Here is a 20,496-nt window from a genome sequence, read left to right on the forward strand (position 1 = left end):
GTCGACTCCAAACCCAACGGTCATATTGTCAGGAGCTGCAGACTGGTTCCAACGGCTCTATTTTTGTCTCTAACGGCTATATTCTTGTTTCCACTCCATCTAAAGCTATAAAAACAAGAAGAGAGCTAGGGGAGAATGCATGGAAGTGGGAGAGATCATCTAGGAAAGAGATCTCAAAGAGATTGCAAAGGAAATCTCCCACAAGCACAAAAGGGCCATCCAAAACGAAATAGAGAGAAGAAGAGCATCCAAGTGAATCCGAAAGCTTCCTCTCCATCCGTGTGCTGCCTCGGGGATCCTCTACTTCATGCCAAATCAGAAGAGGATCAAGTAAAGAAGAAGCCGAGCTCCTCCATCTTCAAAACTCGTTTGAGGGCTTCTCTTTACTCTATTTGTTTATATTGTCATATCTGCTTGCTTAAGAAGCTTTGATTTGTTTTTATTCTTTGTTTTAATATCTGGTAACTTGATTCAATCAAGGGATTGAATCAAGGGGTTAAAGGTTTGTTGGTGAGCCAAAGGGAAAACCAACGGTGTAAGGTTTGTTGGTGAGCCAAAGGGAAAACCAACGGGATTAAGGTTTGTTGGTGAGCCGAGGGTAAAACCAACGTGTAAGGGTTTGATTGTGAGCCCGGGAAAACAATCGGGGTTGGTTCTAGTCGGTGAGCCTGGGAAAACCGACCGAGTTCGTTGTGCGCTCGTAAAACAACAAGTTGGGTTGTGAGCTTGTAAAACAACCGACTGTAATCTGTAGGATTATAGTGAAATTCCCAAGAAGTCTTGGGGAGTGGATGTAGGTGCTGGGGTGCACCGAACCACTATATGTTTGCTGTGTTTGTAATGTTTTTTTGTCATTATCTAACTCACACACTTACTCACTTAGATAAATTGCTTGCTTAACTATTATCCGCGAATTCTTTAGTTGCAAGCATACTCAATCAAGTCACATTCTATACATCAAACTGTCGCTAAGTTTAACTTTCACTGCGCATATATACAACTTAGCATAATTAATCAAAAAGTGCTAGAAGTAGCTTAAAAGTTTTAAAAGACCCAATTCACCCCCCCCTCTTGGGTTGTATCTACTGGGCAACACTAGTGATTCCTAATCACGATTCAACCATCGGATCGGTCAATACTACTAGTGTGTGTGACCCCATAGGTTCTACTCTGACTGGCAGTGAGATATATTATGATCTCTATCACAATATCATTGAAAACTCCTTTCAATGGATTGGAACGATTCCAACTCTACTCTTTAGGGTTTATCGATCATCGAGATAATCCCTGTGAGTCCCACCATCCACCAGTGACACCTAGCAGGATGTAGTAGCTATTCAGTAGAATAGAATGATGAACCTCTAGGTACAGTTATCGTGTGATACAGTCCTACTATCGTGGATCCCTACAGGACGGAGGTCATGGACAACTCGTCAAACCCCATCGTCTGTCATATGTGAAGATTTATTCGACTTAAGTTCGAGAGTGGAAAACTCTTTCTCCACTGTGCATACTGCCCCGGCCGAGGTCTTACAAACTCAGTCTTATAAATCACATAGGATCTCTTCTTATCTATCAAGGTCGATAGATTCCTTATAGGTGCATACCCTACTCCTACAGTGAACTTACTACAGCCAATCTACACTGCATGGACCCATATGGCTAGAGACCATGTATGTGTGCAGTCAAACTACAATAACCTCACTGTGAGTAGCCGAAGCACCGCAGGTCAAAGGACCAGTCACACTACTGCAACATCAAGCAAGTCACTGACGAGTGGATAGACATCCAAGTGACTTCTTGTATTGGTCACGCTCAGTACCCTTGTTCTTAACAAGCACCTGCACTATTACTTCAGTGTCGCCACACTGTGGACTCGAGTCTCGTCCATCCATAAGGAAAGTAATCTGTGCACTGATCTCATCGGATCGATCACCGTCCTCGTGATGATCCATCGATCAGGAGCGTTCAGAAATTAATCACTAATGATACATGGCTCAAATTCTCAACTCTTGAGAATATGCATTATCATCTTATTAATTCCTTGGACGATTCATAGACATAATAATATTATGAATGAAAAAGATGCCTTTCATTTATTCAATAATAATAAAGTCAAGTACAAATTATGTCCTAGAATTAATAATGTGTCAGCCAAAATTGGCTTCTAGGGCATACATCTAACACAAGGTACCTAATTTTCCATTTGAATTTTGAATTCAAATGATTAGATGGCGTGCCATTAAAAGGATGATCTACTTGTGTCGCCAACACCATGAAATTCAGCCTTGTCCATCTCGCCATTTCAACCTCCTCTAAGTCCATCTCGCCATAGCTGATAGGGATCTCTGAAAAGATCCTTTAGATTAGATCTAGGTCCTCTTTAATCTCTACAAACCATTCCTCCAAATTCTTCTAAGAAGGCAAATCAAAGGTTGATAGTGTCGGGAAGATCGGATTTCAGCAACAAGGGATCCAGCGCAAGCTAGCACTTCCATGGGATTGGGTCTCTCCAGGAGCTTCGCATGGATTACTCATAGAGGCCAGACGACTGTGTGGCTATGAAGCTCGAGCATCAGATCCATTACCTTCTGATTTCGTAAAGGTATGAATCTAGATTCAGAGTTGAATCTTATAGGATCCAATCTCCGAGAGTTAAACCTCTTTTGGGGCTCCTTACAGAGTAATCTTCAGAGCCTATTCGATGGGTATTCGGAGATTAGTTGGGTCATAGATTAGTTAAGTTTAGAACTTAATTAATAATTTTATTTCAGATCTGAAATTAATCATGCAATAATTTTTAGCATAATCATTTAAATGATCCCGGCATATTGTTCATGAGTTCTTGTAGTAGTGTTTTGAGATTTGATTTCTTATGAATGCTAGAATTAAAATGTTTAATTCGATTTTTCCGCTGCGATTTTCAAAATTAAAAGAACTATGTATGGCTTGATCCTCCTTGTGAATGGATACGTAAGCAATCCGAACAGGTGCAGCCATTGATTTTGAAAATTTTTAAATTTTAGTATGCTATCACTACTAGACTGCATAGATTTACTTTCATGTACATGAGCATGTTTCGACAGCTTGAAGCATTCGCAGTTGGATACAAAGGGGTGCTTCTTTCTCCAAAATAAGCCATTGTGGAATTTGAGTGCCTTCAGTGGGATTGGAATGGTAAGAATTTGGAACACGGATAGCTAAATTCAGTTTACTCCACCCATCATGGTAGACTTGGCTCGATGCGTTGGAAGTGATGTCTGGTGAGAACTGGAATTCAGGACAGTGACTTATTCTTAAGGTCTGCAGAGAGGAAAGGTTATTCGGCCCTGGCACGGTTCTGAGCCTGGGGCAATCCACTATCTGAAACTCCTTGAATGAAGATAGGTTCTGATGCAACAATGAGGATAAGTCGTGACAATGACTTATTCTTAGGGATCTCGCAGCCATTAACTGACAATGACTCAAGCGAGGATGGCAGTTGCTTGTTTGGCAATAGCTGGAGTTCCCAACAGTCATATGTAAACAAGTTTTGGAGAGATGTGAGGTGGTGTAGGCCGATCGCCAATTTCAGCTGCAGTCCTCTATTGTCATCCTCTTAAGCACAGAGAGGTTCTGGTCCAAGCGAAGGGAATCTGGAAACTTACAGAAAACAGGTATCAGGGATTGAAGTGATGATGGCAGCCACTCGACTGTCTGAGGATCTAGCACAACACAGTCATTTACACATAGATGTTCAAGGTCGGTTGAAGATGTGAGATCCAGTGTCTGTAGGTTGTAAAGAAAACATAATGATCTAGAGAACCCTAACCCAGAATCAATGTACAAATAGCGCATGTGGTTCAGGTTGCCAATTGAATCTATCAATTCATCTACGGCTACCCAATCCAATTCCAAAGCCCTTAATCACTGTGTGTTTTGTAGAATTGGAGGACATGTGGTTTTGTGAACAATTTGATATCGGCTTGATAATAATAATGTCCGCAGGGCCGTGCCTAATCGTCTTAGCTCAGTTAACCGGGGTTTCCTCAAGTCCCAAAATCGAGTTTATCTGATCACTACCTCCTATTGAGCCCTTTGCTTCATGATTAGGAAGCGGATTTGTGAAAATCCCCATAGATGGGTTTTGAGGAGGAGGAGCTTGGGCCTTGGTTTTGTTAGAGGACAGGGGCTTCATGAATATCTTGTTGCCCTGCATGTGTAAATGGCGAACTACAATGGGATACCACATGGCTTCTCAACAACTACTGCATGGCACTCTTTCTCTGAACTTAATTCTTCTAGATCATGCATCATATCATGCATCTTGAACAATCTGCCTTTGAAGAAATCAAAGAACGATCTTCCATGCAACTCATCGAAATATCTTTTACCAATGTCTTCCACGCTTCTTCATCTCTAGGTCCTATGTAACCTTGTGCCATCCACAATTTGACTAATTTATCTTCAGTGTAAACATGATCCTTGGGAAACATGGAACAGTAAATGAAACCAGGTTTGAGATATGCAGGCATGCGGCTGTAGCTTAATTTCAGAGCTCCCAAAATTTCATTTTTCTCATCTAATTCCCAAAGATCACTTTGCAGGACATTCAGCCAGCTATGTTCTTCGTTCTCATACCGTAGAAGGCCTCCCATTACCTTCACGGCCAACGGCAAGCCATGACACTAGCTTCTTGACAATCTGCCTGCCAATGCCCACCAAATTTGATTTCTCATTAGTAACTGGACCACCAAATACCACACGCTGGAACAGCAGCCAACAAGGATCATCAGGCAAGTAGCCAAGATGAAAAGAAGGCCACGTCTGCATGATCTTAGCAACCGGATCATTTCTTGTGGTCATGATAAATCCTACTGCTTCTGCACCAACAAAGGGGAGTTTCAAGGAATCCCAGCGACTCTGTTGCTCGTTCCACATATCATCGAGCACAAGCAACACTCGCTTTCCCTCCACTTTCATCTTAAGATGCTCTTGAAGCGTGCTTAGTTCCATAAGACTGCATGGTTCCCCTGTCACAGACTCAATGATTGCCTTTGTTAGCCTTGCAACATCGAAATCCACCGAGACACAAATCCATCCCTTCAGATTGAAATATTTTTGTACCTTAAAATCATTGTAAACCAGATGAGCAAGGGTGGTTTTTCCAAGTCCACCCTTGCCAAGAGGTAAGGGGAAAGGGGATCACCTTGGTGCAGACCTCAAGACCTTGGTGCAGATCTGAATTTAAAAAAAAATCAGATGACAGCGGAAGTGGCATGTGCGGGATCGACGTTCATCACATGAACGTTTTTCAAAAATCGTTCGTAGATAGATAAGGATTAAAAACTTTTTTTAAAAAAATTATGAAGATAATATCTTCACCTTGTGCGGGTAGATGATCACCGCAAACTGAAGTTCCACTACAAAAGAAAGAAGCAAAGCCGACGCTTCAATGCCGACGCTATGGAAAAGCGTCGGCAAATTTGGCCTCCCCTTGTACTTTTGCCGACGCTTATCATAAGCGTCGGCAATTCAAAGGAATAAACGACGCTTTTAAGCGTCGTCATAGTCCATATTTCCAACTCACGCTCGGAAGCGTGGGAATTGGTTATAGGGCGACGCTATTACGCGTTGTTGTTCTTCCAGACCTACAACGACGCTTATAAGCGTCGTCGAATGCGAGCACACCACCCTAACCCAGCGACCGATCCCGATCGAGCCCTTATTTCTCCTCTCCGGCGCTGCTCGAGCTTCCGTGTTCACTTCCGTCTTGCTCCTCTCCGGTGCCGGCGTCCGACTCCAACCCCTTCTCCTCCTCCCTCCTCTCCGGCGCCAACCGACCGACCAACCGAGGTATTTTTCTCCTCCTCTCTGCGCTCCCTTCTTCTCGCTTGTTCTCCTCCTTCTCCGCCTCCTTCTGCAAAGCTTCCGTGTTGCCAAACGACCGACCCCAGGGCCTTTGAGAGGAAACAAAGGAGAAGCTGGTGAAGTGCCCCTGGATTCGGTTCTTCGTACCATATCCAGAAAAAAAATTCCATTATGGAAAAGAAAGAAAAGAAAAGGGGATTCCTCTCTAGGGTTTCAAGTTGGGACGGTAGCAGCCTTTAATTTTAGGGTTTTTTGGGCCACGGTAAGGGTATCGTTTGCTCTCACTTCGCTGCTCCCCGCATTCCCATACCCAATCTCACCTCTTATTCTTCACCCCTTCTTCCTCCCTTCTTTCAATCTTCGCAGGGTTACAGTGGATCGATCCAGAGGCGTCACCAGTGGCTGGATTCCGAAGCTAATTACCACATCGGAGCTGTTGGGGAACAAGGGTTAAGATTTTGGAACAGATTAACGGCGTTGAGATCCGAGTTTGAAGCTCGCGAGCCGTTGTCTTCTCTGATCTCAGGTATGCACTTCTTTCTTAGGCAAATGATGTTTCTCGGTTTTTCTGAGGATTTTAATCGGGAAAGTATCGGGTTCCCTGTTGTTCATTCATGTAGTTCAAATATTTTTTGTCCATTGAAATTAATATGAGTTATTTTTGGAAATATATGGGGGAATAGGTGTTAAGAGTTTTTTGTGTCCTGGAATACTGATGGGAATCTTGATTATAATTGCTGCTATGTGGAACAGTAAAAGTAATGTATCTTGTTATATGGTAAAAGTGAGGAGCTTGAGGTCTAGCTTACTCCTTTTTTGTTCTCATATCAGGGATTGATTAAGCTTTTCTATTTGTAAAATTCCTGTCCTTCGAATTCTGGTTTAGAGCCGGATGAGGCGTTTCCCTGGTTGTGGGAAGACCGATTCAATTCCGAGAGTGATTTATTTTCTGGTTGGCTGTGTATGAGCTGCAGATGCGTCTGAAATTTTGATTGCAGGATGCGGTCCAAGTTATGTTCCGCCCCGGCTGTAAAATTGATCTCATTAGATGTTGTTAGGGCTTCAAGTTTGATTCTAGGGCACAAAAAGGTATCTGAGTTTGTGGGATCTAGATCTCTAATTTTGAGTTGTACTGTTGAAGATTGAAGCAGGTTATTGGTTGGGTTGGCGAAAGTATAGAGTTGGCCTTGTGGGTATATAAGCTGGTCGAGATGGCTCATCTCATAGTGCGTTTGGCAGGTTCTGAAATTTGCTGTGAACAGCGTGAAAGAGTAGAAAGAATAGTTTCTTTTGTGGGTTTGCAGGTTTTGATGTTTGGAGCATTATCATGCATTTGAAGGGAGATGGAGAAGGCATAGATGTCTAGGTCCTCTATGAGCTTGTTGGCAGGGACAAATGGGTCGAAGTGGCGGTCGGAAAGAAAGCTGGACTTGCAAATGAGGATGGGAGAGGGGTTGAGTTGAAGAGTTTGTGAGGGGATTAGGGGTAAGACAGAAGGTTTCTTGTATATGATTTCTCATAGATCAACCAAGCAAGCTGAAGGAATGTTACTTTCAGAAACTCTTATAGATTTTTTTCAAATGAAGTGCATCCAAAAAAATATTCTGTTTTATGCTATAGTACTCTATTTCATATTACAGAGCATTGGTATTGGAAGACAGGAAGTGTAGATGTTAAGAAACAGGAGAGAAAAACATCAAAGCTGGAAAGGTGGATACAGGTTATAAATGATGAAGGGGAAAACACACATTGTTGGATTTTTCTTAACTATATGTGTGGGTCTGTTGGGCCTTTGGTAGAAAACTAGCCTTATTCAAGTTGACTATGTGGCATCCTTAATTATTCTCGTTTTCAAGACCTTATTAGTAATGTTTTGCCATGTCGATGAGCATTTCAGAGATCTCCCTTGGAGGGAGTGATAAGGACTGTTTGATTCCATTTATTTATATAGCAGGATTACTTTTTTCAAGATAAGTCAAGGGCCATCAAGACCAAACTAAAAGTCTTTTAGCATTGCACATTGCAGTACGGTACAAGTACTGCTGAGCCTTTGGTAAGTAGGAATTACACTGTTTATAGCAACAAGTAAATGCTACGGATATAATTTGCTTGAAAGTGATCGCAAGTTCAAAAGCTTTAACAGGTATAGGGATTTTAAGTTTGAGGAATGTTTTTGAAAAACTAAATGACTAGATGATTAGGACTAGGTTTAATGTGCACAATGGTGTCAGTTCAATTTTAGCCGGACCTTTGCTTGTGGTGAAGAACCTATCTTAGCTTCTTTGTCCTAAACCAGCTACACTGAGATTGTAAGTTTGCTTTATGATGTCAAGGAATGCATACCAAAAAAATGTGGTCCAGGCTTCCAAATATGAATATATGATAAAACTTGCTGACACTGGAGACAAAAAGATTGCCTATGCTTCTTATTTCACCTCGAAAGGATTTCACTGGAGGGTACAACGCAAGATGAGATTTTGGTCCTCAAATTGCTGAAGGTAAGATCTTAGCGAATCTTACTATGGCTTTTAATCTCTATTCCTAATCCTGGACTGGTCACAAATGGGTCCTTCCAATGTCATTTTACTTTGCTAGCTGATGGACAAGTAAAATCCCTTTCAGTTGTCATCTTTGGTAACAAATTTTCCATCCCGTTTGCTCATGTTGTTTGTGCTTTCTACTGGAAGCGGCAAATCAGATAATGTTGCAAGATGCCTGTTTGACCTGCTGCCGTCTGTTATCCTTCCATGAATCATTTGGCTGGTTCTTGCCTTCCCTCCTTCTTTTTTGGGGGCAAATGACTTTATCTACATTACTTTTGACAATTCTTTTGTGAGAGTTTTGGGGGAACTGCTTAAATTCTCAAGAAAAAGCCTCAATTAAGGTGGTTTGCTTTAAGTCAGGAGGTTCATCAATCTATGGTGTGTAACTGCGAGATATTGATGGAATAAAGTTTAGTGGCACAGAAAAACGAGGTCATGAGGAGCTCGAGACTCCACCAAGATTCAAACTTGTTAGTCTGCATCAAAGCTTCGTGCTGCTGATCTTGATTTAAATTGTAGCTTCATTTATAATCCCTGAGCAATTGAATTAGATGATATAATAATATGTTATATTAGTTGATTCATCATGCCAATATTTGACTTTTCTCCTCCCATCCCATTTGTAAAAAAACGTTGAGCAAATTCGTGCCATTAATTTCAAGGAAGACATTCTCCTTGCTAGGGGCCATGCTAAAACATCAAGTTAGCCATAGTTGAAGGTACAGCTTTCAAAGTTAGTTTCTATCCCTTTAAATGTGTGCGTGTGGAATGAAAGGAATGCTATATGTTTTTGAAGAAGAATACTTCTGTTGTGAGGGTGGTAGCCTCTTTTATAGTTAACTCTCTACTTGTTTTGCTTCATGGACGGCCGGAAGGTGTCTTTCTATTGATAATGTTCTAAATCTTCATATAAAAGCAGAATAAAATTGGATGCTTCATATGAAGCAGAATACTTCATATGATAATATGGTGCATCCAATTCACATTCAATAAAAGCAGAATATAAGTTGGAAATCTTCTCTTCTTTTTTGTATAGGTTTAAATGTACAAGATGAAATACAGCCTAGTGGGATTATAGATGCTTTGATTCGTCCCAACTGTCACATGCATATAATATGGATTTTTGTTTTTTTCTGTTTCATGCATATACTATGGATCTGTTTCATGCACTGTGGAATGTGGATGCATTATGCATTACTTGCCCTTATGCATATTAGATCTTGATTCGTAATATCGTGGATTGGTGCACTTACCCTTATGAGAAATGATAAGATCAACTTTAGGCTCCTATGAAACTACATATGTGTACGGGAATAGATCAACTCGTGATAGTAGATGTTTGCCAATATTGATTCAATTAGTATCTTCTGACCTGGATTTCAAAACTGGGATCCAAGGAACCTTCAAAATGGACTAAATTGTCAACTTCATAGTGATATAATATCCGAGTCTTGCAGGTTAGTACGGTTAATTGAAATCTAAATTTACTGTCATGTCAGGAGAATGTAATATTGGTATTTAATTAAAGATAACCTTGATCGTGCAGAGAATTTTTAATAGCTCAGCGAAGTCTCAACCATAACATTCGTTCTACACCAAGGATTGAGCAACAATGGTTGGTTGAGTTATTTCCAGAATGGCTTTTCAAACAGGTTAGATGTCTAATATATAAAGCTTTTTTTTAAATTTTATAGAGAGAAATTAATCATTTCTTCTATAATTCTTTTTAGGTACCAATGATGATGGAGAGGAATTGTTCCGAGGAGTTAATAGTCATTGCTCGAGGTCCGAATAATATTGTTAACAGATATGGTGGGTTTATTAAAAATGGTTTTAAATTTCATCCTAAAGAGCGTGAGAAATTTAGAAAAACCCAAAATAGTGGGGTTATGGTTGAGGCGGATGGAAAAAATTATTATGGTGCTCTAACAGATATTTATGAGCTGGATTATTATGGAAATTTTAAGGTAGTATTATTTCGATGTGATTGGGTGGATATAAACTCATCTAGAGGTTTGAGGCAAGACATAAATGGATTCACACTTGTAAATTTTTCAAGGTTGATACATACTGGTGTGTTATTGAAAAATGATCCATTTGTTTTTTCATCTCAAGCTCGACAAGTATTTTTTGTGCAAGACTCAAAAGATAAAAATTGGTCTCTCGTTATTAAGACGAAACCTAGGGACTTGTATGATATGGGAAAAAGGTTGGAAGAGGAGGACGATGATACTTATACTCAGTGTATGCCTTATAATGTTGTGCCAACTGATGAAGTAAATGCGCCAATGAGTTTGATTAGGATGGATGTTGAATGAGAATGTAGTTTCATAATGGTAAGTAAAATTTATGAAGCATACGTTGAATGAGTTATTATATTCTCTTTTATTAGCCCTTTATTTAGTATAAATTTATCATTTAACCAAATATTGATTCTTTTTTGTACATACCAGGTAACAATATGCCCCGAGGGAGGCGATTTAGAGATGTGGAGTTCCAGCATTCTTAGGTGGGATCTACTTCTGAGCAGTCCCTGCAGTCCCAGCAGCCATATGAGCACCAGCAGCACGAGTCAGGATCTCAGCGCGAGCCTCCTGTTGATTGTCCGGAGGATGAGCTCCGAATCCAGGGTAATTCGATTTAAAGTTCATATTTTATGTTCATATTTGTCTTCAACTTTTTAAGGCATTTTATTTAATTTGAATAGATGGACAAGGGATAGTGAGGACGAGACGGGGACCCACTCAAGCAAAGGATGTGTGGAAGCTTCCTCCGGGTGAGAAGATCATCATCCGATGCAACGAATTGGGGCAGCCCATCAATAGAGCTGGAAGTCTTCTATCAAGCTTTTTAGGATCGGTTGCACGCAAGGGTCAATTGTGTCCGCTCAACTATACGAAGTGGAATGACATGCTTCCTTCGTATAAGGTTGAGCTTCTTAGACTCATACAGGTAATGAATTGAATTTGTTCTTTTTAATTTGACACCTCCTGCATGTTAATTTGCTTACTACCATGATTTTACTTTTGAGGTTTAATATTATTATAACATTCTGTATCTTGTTGTAGGGTAAGTTTGTACTCCCTCCAGAGAGCCATGATTGGGTGCTAAAGTCCCTCAACCGCAAATGGAAAGAATATAAAGCAAAATTGAAAACGGACTTCAAGCGTGAGGGTATGACAGAGGAGGAGGTTGCTCGTGTGACTCCTCCTGATGTATACCCTCAGCAGTGGAGGTAGCTTGTTCACTACTGGTTTTCTGAAAAAGGACAGGTCACGTATATTGTTTCAATATGTTATATTATCTTTATTATTAAAAAAGATTGCAAATATATACATTGAATAATATTATACTGTGTGCTTTTATTTTGGCAGACATATTCTAATATTGGTAGAGCTGCACGAGCATCTCAAGCAGTTCCTCATACTTTAGGCTCGAAGAGTTATGCAAGACGTAGAAATGAATTCGTAAGTTTGTTTCAAACTATTTGAAACTCTACTAACATATAGCACGTATCATGATATATAGTTTGGCAATATACTTTCCGTATGTGTAGATAGTAGAGCATGGAAGGGAGCCCGGTGAGGTAGAGTTTTATAAGATGACCCACACTCACCGAGATGGCAGCTTTGTCCGGGACGAGTCGAGAGATATAGTTGTATGTATTCATTTTTTATTTGATCATAATTATTTTATTAATTTTACTTCCTTTAAATTATTAATGTGACTGTTTATTTTTTTGAGAGAGATATAGGAAAGAGCTACAAATCTCATTTCAGAGCGCGTCGGAAAGTCATCATCATCCGACGCGGCCAGTCGCATCGAGGCTCAGGTCTATGCAGAATTGATGAGCCCAGAACGTTATGGATGCGTGAGGGGTTACGGTATCGGAGTTACCCCCACTCAGCTGTCTGCAGTGAGCCGATATACCCAAGATGCCAGACAAGGTACTAGCACTGCAGAGGTTTGTAGTTTGAAGACAGAGATGGCACAGATAAAGCAATCATATGAGACAAGGATAGAGGAGATGAGGCAGAGTCATATGACTGATATGGCGGAGTTGAAGCAGAGCCAAGAGTTGAAGATACAATCTTTGCAGGATCAGCTTGACCATATTTCATCTTTTTTGCAGAGATTTGCTCCTCCTGTACATAACTAAATATATTTGAATATTTTATATAATTATAATGTATTCTTGTATGAGCGTGATGACTTTCGTATTTTTAGTTTCTAAAGTATTTTTTTCTTGTAGGTTGCTGATACTTCATCTACTCGTAGAGATGATGATGCCGTCGACTCTTGATACATCGTAGATTGTGTACTTACGATGAGATGAATGTTTTTAGATTTTTTTAAATTTTTTTTTGATACTTACCTCAATTTCCAAAATACGATTATGCCAGAACTTTGATAAGTATAGATCTTGGAAAGGACTTTAATTAGTATGTTCTATGTTGACTTGACAGGAACATGGTTTCCAAAATCTTATGTATAACAATTAGTTTGTAGAGTTTGATCGGTTTAAGATAGATAATGCAGATTCGGTCAACCTCAGCCAAAGGAAGAAACACTATCTAGACACTCCACTCCATTTTAGGTCCTAACGGGCTCCAGGGCCAATAGACCGGTCCCATTACTGGTATAATGGTATAACCCTTGCACTATTGACAAGTCTTCTCGCTCTTTTCTCTGCAAATTAGTGACTGACATGGATCATTTGCTGCTACTTGGTACAGGTCCAGCATCCCAGTAATGCTGAGTTAATCCATAGTGGATTTGCAGGGTGAGAATTTTTAACACGTATTACTATTGCTTGATCAATTGAAGTATTGAATTGGCATCATCCAGCTAAAAAACATGCATTTGTTAGTTATAGAAATTTAAGTTGTATGCCATATTTTAGGTGGTTAATTTTGTTTAATTTGCTTTATGATCACTTTGCAAACTGGCATTTTCTGATTGCAATACAACTTTCTTATATGGTTTACATGGTACTGTTGTGGTAAATGAAGGTGATTCATGTAATGATCGAGGTTAGTGTACGTGCCAGTCTGTATTCAATCTTTGATTTGTAAACCTACTTCACTGATTGACTTCAGTTTTCTAGATGGCCTTTGAATCTGTATTATAGATGCAGGCTAAACTTATGTGTGATTCAAGAATGATAGAGATGTTGCTATAATGTTTGGAATTGTAACCATGGTGCTTCATAATTGAACAGTAAGATGGTCATCCTTTCTTGTGCATGATTGACTTTCCCTGCTAGTTTGACATGCTTGTTGAGTATCCAACTCTCTGATAAAGAGATGTTTATAACACAATTTTCTGGCTTGTTTTGCAGCCGAGTTATTGTTTGCATGTATTCAATGGGCACAACTCCCAGGCGACATCTCTTGATTTTCATCCAAAGAAGACAGATCTCCTCTGCTCTTGTGATGGCAATGGTGAAATTCGGTTATGGAGTGTCAGCCAGTTTTCATGCTCACGTGTTTCTAAGGTTAGTTTTCATGATTATGCTTTTATATGTTCACCTTTGGTTGTAGTCCTCTGAAGATATTCCTCTGTTCTTTTGTTCCTTCTATTCCTCATGAGAGTATGATGCATTTCTTTTGTTCCTTCTATTCCTTGTAAATTGGATATATGACTTATGAAAGTTGGATTATGATGATTCCAGATTCAAGAGCGTGATGAGGGAGCTCTCAAGTATCTAAAGGATATCAAGTGGTGCAGAATAGATAATCCCAAGGGTTTCAAGCTTGAGTTTTTCTTTGATCCTAATCCTTATTTCAAGAATGCCATCCTGACAAAAACGTATCATATGATTGATGATGAAGAACCGATCCTAGAGAAAGCAATAGGGTATTTTCTTTTCTATTTATTGCTAAATATTTTTCTTATAAGTTTTTCCTTCTCTATTTAAAATCTCATGCCGTTGTTCATATGTTGCAGGACTGAAATTGAATGGTTGCCAGGAAAGTGCTTGACTCAGAAGCTTCTGAAAAAGAAGCCAAAGAAGGGCTCAAAGAATGCCAAGCCCATTACCAAAACTGAAGAATGTGAAAGTTTTTTCAATTTCTTTAGTCCACCTCAAGTCCCTGATGATGATGAGGATATCGATGAAGACATTGTAAGTTGACATCATTACCTGCCTTCCTGGAGAAAAATAAGAAACTATAAGGACTAAATCAAATTAAAACAATGGCTTATCTTTTGCCTCTTTGAACAGGCTGAGCAGCTACAGAGTCAGATGGAGCAAGATTATGATATTGGGTAAGCCCTTTTTTCTCCCTCAAGCAGCCAACCGAACCTACTGCAGGTTGAAGAAAAAACAGGTTAGAGGGAGGTGTTGATTATGGAAAAAAAACAAAATCAAGTTAACATTTGCAGAGGCAGTTTTTGATTATCTCATCTCTGGCATTTTGGTTGCTAGTTCTTATATTGATTTGCCTATAAGATCAGGATTGAGATAAGCCTTCTGATTACTGTGTAAGCTCATGCATGCTCCTAGATGATGCTGAGTGGGTGGTGTCATTGTCCTGCAGGTCCACTATCAGAGACAAGATTATTCCTCATGCTGTTTCGTGGTTCACGGGGGAGGCTGTTCAGGAGGATGATTTTGAGGACTTAGAAGAGGATGATGAAGATGAAGATGGGAAGGATGACGAGGAAGAGGATGAGGAGGATGAAGATGATGATGAAGAAGAAGAGGAAGAGGAAGGAAAGACCAGGAAGAAGGTATGTGTCTGAGATTTCTAAATTTTACTCTTTTTAGGTCTGAAATATTTGAGAATGGTGTGCTTACTTTTGATCTGCTTTATTGTCCCAAGCAGACAGCTACAACAAAGAAGGTGAGATATGTACTCACCCACTTGATCTTAATCTGCATAGTTCTTAATCTATATTCTAAATGATGGTTATCTTACTGCAGAAGAGTGGAGGGGATGGTCAACAAGGGGATCGGCCCGCGGAGTGCAAGCAGCAGTAAGGCTTTTCTGGAATGAAGTATTTTTCGGGCTTTCTAGAGTGTAGGTTGAAGTATCTGTTTTCAGGTGTTGGCTAAGTGAAGTGATGCGTTCTCATTCCATGCTGTTGTTTTATGTGGAAAATATGAGGAAGAGGAAGTTTTGGTGTCTTCGACATTTTTATACTACCTTTAGTTTATTCTTTTACTCGCCTTGCGGGAGACGGTTGTTAGATTATTTGTATGCCTTTTTGGTCGGGGAAGATTTTTGTACTGCCTTTCTAGCGTATACCCGGATGAACTATTAATTGTTATATTTATATATAATGATTATTGTGCCTTCCTGATTTTTGAATATGATGCTAGTATGTTTTCATGGTTCTGAATGTACTGTAGAGGCTTCTGTAATTTATGTATGCAAAGATTGTTTTTTGGGGGTTGATATGTTCCTTCTCAAAGTCGTAGAGGGATCCATGGTTTATGGTGAATGCCTACATCCATTCTGTCTTGAGAATTTTGTAATTCCTTTTTGTGCTGTGGTATTATTGTCTTGAATTTTAGGGAAAAATAAGAACAAGACGATGCATTTTTTTTTTTGTTAAAAAATAGTACGGAGAATAATTGATTCAAATAGTTTTGTTGTGAACTGTGAAACATGGATGCCCCTTGAATCGACATCCAGTATATTCTCTCCCCTCCCAGGCACATCTACTGTATTCTCTTCCTTTTATTAGTCATTTCTCATAATATGCCAATAAAAATGCCATTGCCAATGTTATCGCGGCCTACCTCATGCTATTGCCAATGTTATGTTCAGCTGCTCTCCAAAAGTTACTGCAAGTTACTGCAAGTTACTCCAAATGTTATGCTATTGCCAATGCTTTGTATTTAATGTTATCGCGGCCATTTGGATTCTAAGGGAGACCACCCCCAAAAGTTGCTGCAAGTTGCTTGGCCAATCTTCATACAGCACTCTTGATGGAGCTCTCAATCTTCCCACCATTATAGAAATCTTTTTGGTCTGGATGAAAATACAGCATGCCCACCTGTCTGGAGGACTGCAAGAAGAACTGCCATGCAACGAGTTCCTCGTTCTAACCCATGGTTAACGACGCTTTATTGCGTCGCTCAAGTAGCATACACCGACGCCTTTAAGCGTCGGCATAGTCCAACACAACATACGGTGGGAAGCGTGGGTTGAAGTACGCCGACGCTTTTAAGCGTCGAGTTTGTATAAAATGAACGACGCTTTTAAGCGTTGGCATAGTCCAAAACAAAATACCGTGGGAAGCGTGGGTTCAAGTACGCCGATGCTTTTAAGCGTCGGGTTTGTATAAAATGAACGACGCTTAAAAGCGTCGGCATAGTCCAACACAAATACGGTGGGAAGCATCGGTTGAAGTACGCCGACGCTTTTAAGCGTCGGGTTTGTATAAAATGAACGACGCTTAAAAGCGTCGGCATAGAGCGACGACGCTTTTTTGACGCGTCGGGTTAAACCCGACCCACGCCCACCTGCCCGACGTCTGACCCACGCTTTGCGATGCGTGGGCTGGAAATTCGCCGACGCTTAAAAGCGTCGGGAGAGACCAAAAAAAGCGCCGGGAGATATCCTTTCTTTTGTAGTGTTCGTGGTCTAGGATGAAGGTTCGCTTGAAGCCGCACACGTGTTTGGCCTCTACGGGTATCCACACGAATCAGAGGACCAATCCAAACGCTCCAATCTCCTCGGGGTGCTAGCTCCCTTGCAGAGATATGTTTTGATGGCTGATCTCCTCTCTTTCTTTCAACTCTTGAATGTGCTTGGAAGGAGGAAGAAGAAGGAGGAAACCTGACTGCAGCCCTTTTGTTTTCCTTGCATTGGATGAAGGAAGCAAGGAGGGAGGAGGGCCGCCAATCACCTTTTGTTTTCTTCCTTGCTTGCAGCTGAAGACCAAAGGGAGGAAGGGGGCTATGACACAAGGGAGAAGAGGGCTTCAATTGCATGCCCTAGGTGCCGCCCCATACCCTTTATAAAGCAAGTGGAGCTCCTAACTTTTAGGAGCTCTGTTCGTCCGATTTCTGTCTACCTAAAAATATGTTGGACAGATCGTTGTTAGAACCGACGAACAAAAGTTAAATTTAAATTTACTCTTACCTGCTCTACTCGAAGAATAGTGGTTGTAAGAGGTCGATCCACAGGAAGGCGATTGGAGTTGCATAAAAATAAAAACGTTCACTCGGATTCAAAATTGATTTTTGAATGATCAAAGGAAAAACATTACGTTGGGGATGTTGATGGATTCTCTAGTCTACCGGAGAATGTTTTTTTTTTATTGAAATTAACTAAAAGACAGGTATTTAAATTCAAAAAGCATTTATTTAATTAATCAAAGAAGAGTTTTGGCATAAATTAAAATGGATAAAATAAGAGGATTGAAGCGAACACAAATTGCATGAAGGAAGATTTAATTGTATTGCATAACAAAGAAGAAAAATTACAGAATTTGGAGAACGGAAATTAAAAATAATAGAAATTAAAAACTTTAGCATAAATAGATCTCTCTATTAAACTAAAACTAAAAACCCCAAGACAACATGCTCTCAAAATAAAACTCTTACTAAAAACATTACTCTCAATCAAAATAAAAATAAATAAATAAGAACAACATGATACCCAAAACAGAACGATTAAACACCAATTAAAAATATAACATTTAAAAGAAAAACAAATAAAACAAATAATAAAAAAAACAAAAGAAATGTAATGCTCTGTTTTCAAATCTGAAAACAGAGCACTCAACTTCTTCCTCTCGCTCGACTTCTCCCCCCCTCCTCTGTTCTTTGGAGCCGATCCCCAACCGAGCACACCCCTCTTCTCTTCCTCCTCCTTTTATAGCCGCGGATGGACGCCTGATGCAGAAGGAAGATGGCAGACGCGGGGAGGAGTCGATCACGGACGCAATCCGGGCTGCTGGCACGCGATCTTCAGATGGAGAAGGAAGATGGCAGATGCCACGGGATGCCGTGGGCTGGGATCACGGGAAGGAGCTGGAATCGCCGGTGATTGCGGGGGATTTGGAGACAGGCGAGCTGGGAGGGGGGGCTGATCCGAGGGTGCACAGAAGAAGGAGGCACGGATGGAGGGATCGGCTGGGATTTTTCTTGCTGGGAGAGACGTGGATCCGGGCGATGGAAGGAGCTGGAGCCTGGCACGGTGGCTGGCATGATGCGGATGGAAGATGGGGACGCATGCGGCTTGGATCACGGGAGAGGGGTTTCCTTCTTTGGGTGGGCGTTCATGGCATGGGAATCACTGGGGTGCTGCTGTGATCGCGGTTAAGGGGCTGGAGTTTCCTTCACGGACGCGGGATCGAGGGGATCACGGATTGAATCATGGGAGGTATCGCGGTTGAGGGGCTGGAGCGCTGGATCTTGATCACGGGATGAGCTGGGAGCGTGGATTCGGGATGATGGCCGCTGACATGGATGCGGTGGAGACGCGGTGAAGACGCTAGCTTCCTTCCTCGGGCCACGAGGGGGATGCGAACGGCTGGGATGGGGCTTCGGCTTGATTTGGGAAGGAGCTGGGACTCTTTGAAACGGACGGTTGCTGATCGTGGGATCTGGATTACCGGCTGCTGGACTGGATCGCGGAAGATGACGTGGCTAGGGGCGTTGGGATTGAAGGCTGAAGATGATGGTGATCTGATGGACGGCGCGGATGCTGGCACAATGCGGGGAACGAGCTGATTGGGCTACTTGCACAAATAAAACATTAATTAGTTAATTCTATTATTAATGATTAGCTAAAATACTAATTAAGATGGTCTGACGATTGCACTTTTGTGCTCTCATCACATCCCTCAACCAGCTTATTGCTAGTCTCTAGCAATTTAGTGCGACAATGATAAAATGGGAGTGCAAAAGTTTTATTTATTATATATATATAAATATACATGAGCTAAGATAAATACTCACTTTCGTAGAGCATTACGATTGCACTTAGCACGTGCAACAAGCCGTTAAACCCCTAGGTTACCCTAGTGGACGAGTGTTGTCTCGTGAGGGTTTGCAGTGATGTTACCCACAAACTTCAATCCCAAAATAAAATTTGTTTTATGAAATGAAAGTCTAATTTCAAGTACATAACTGATAAAAAGCACACAAGGTTTTAATTACTAAGTAGCCCAATTTCTAGGTTAGTATGCAATTTAAGTTGAAGTCATTAAGTTTTCCGTTAGGGAGTTGTAAAACTTATTTATACTTGAGTGCTCAGTGAAGTTTGGACCATGCACCAGCTAAGGTTTCGGATCTCCAAAATATCGCTAATATTAGTAGTTTCCAAGAATTGGTCGGAAAAGACCTATTTGCTGATTCAAAATCATCTTATCTGCAGAATTTCGAGAGTTGTGGATGTTTACTTTAATACCTCATGGGTTTTATCTGTAATATTCCAGTTTACTCGAATTTTTACAACGACGGCTTTCACACTATTGTCTTTCTTAAGGTCAATATACATTTTTTTTCATTTTTACACTAATTTTTTTGTTTTTTTTTATTTTGATTTTTTTTTTTGCATTAAAGAGAAATGATAATGTATATATTGTGCACTTTTACTCTTGTGATGATTCCTCCATGTAGCGAGCAATTAGTCGACAATTCTCACACCAGTTGGCATGAGGTGTCGGGCATCAAGACTCCCCTACGGACCTATGCTCGGGTTCCTCATCACAAGCCCGCTGACCATTGACAATAGGTAGCCCTTTTCGATGCACCTGACTAAATCCACCAAATAGTTTTTTTTTTTTTTTTTGGACCAGAAAAAGATGGTTCATCAGGATTCGAGGTTGCTACCATATTCTCAACACAATGTCGAACCTATACCTTAGAAAATGCAGGCCAGATGTGTTGTGAAATTCAAAGCACTAATTAGCTTACAACTCACTAAAAGGAACTTAATAAAAAGAACTCACTTTGCACTACTTCCAACTAGTCATTGGGCTCTTAGATTTTATATACCTTGTGTGTTGTAGTTTTTTTTAAAAAAAAATTAATTTTTTTTTATAAAATTCCAAATGCTTAAAAATACCCCCAAACCTAAATCTAACATTGTCCTCAATGTTAAAGAAAATTTAAAGCAGTAAGAGGACAGAGGAGAAG

At 40.5% G+C, this 20,496-nt stretch overlaps 2 protein-coding genes and 1 long non-coding RNA gene across 3 annotated transcripts; 2 read left to right on the plus strand and 1 right to left on the minus strand.

The window, feature by feature from the left end:
* Positions 1–3,319: 3,319 nt before the first annotated feature.
* Positions 3,320–5,260, minus strand: LOC103698358. Its single transcript, XM_039114898.1, has 4 exons — positions 5,189–5,260; positions 4,621–5,106; positions 3,607–3,768; positions 3,320–3,499 (listed from the first exon to the last, which is right to left on the minus strand). Exons 1-4 carry the CDS (start codon positions 5,258–5,260, stop codon positions 3,320–3,322), a joined length of 900 nt encoding a protein of 299 aa, XP_038970826.1.
* A 7,498-nt stretch (positions 5,261–12,758) lies between these two features.
* On the plus strand, positions 12,759–13,639 carry LOC120109975. The gene is made up of 2 exons (XR_005510793.1): positions 12,759–13,040; positions 13,130–13,639. It is a non-coding gene; the product is annotated as an uncharacterized LOC120109975 (long non-coding RNA).
* Positions 13,640–14,061: 422 nt separating this feature from the next.
* On the plus strand, positions 14,062–15,709 carry LOC120104207 (nucleosome assembly protein 1;1-like; the record flags this gene model as incomplete). Its single annotated transcript, XM_039114905.1, has 6 exons — positions 14,062–14,252; positions 14,343–14,520; positions 14,620–14,663; positions 14,936–15,128; positions 15,224–15,241; positions 15,322–15,709. Coding segments are annotated over 6 exons (681 nt in total), but the record flags the coding sequence as incomplete, so codon positions are not given.
* Positions 15,710–20,496: the final 4,787 nt, after the last annotated feature.

Source organism: Phoenix dactylifera, chromosome 1 (assembly GCF_009389715.1).
Source record: "Phoenix dactylifera cultivar Barhee BC4 chromosome 1, palm_55x_up_171113_PBpolish2nd_filt_p, whole genome shotgun sequence".
Lineage (NCBI taxonomy): Eukaryota > Viridiplantae > Streptophyta > Magnoliopsida > Arecales > Arecaceae > Phoenix > Phoenix dactylifera.

Coding starts and splice junctions, on each gene's coding strand:
- LOC103698358 (XM_039114898.1), bottom strand. CDS start 5,260: ATGCCACTTCCGCTGTCATCTGATTTTTTTTTAAATTCAGATCTGCAC. Junction 5,107..5,188: donor GTCTTGAGGTCTGCACCAAG/GTGATCCCCTTT, acceptor AATGATTTTAAG/GTACAAAAATATTTCAATCT. Junction 3,769..4,620: donor GTAATGGGAGGCCTTCTACG/GTATGAGAACGA, acceptor TACAACCTACAG/ACACTGGATCTCACATCTTC.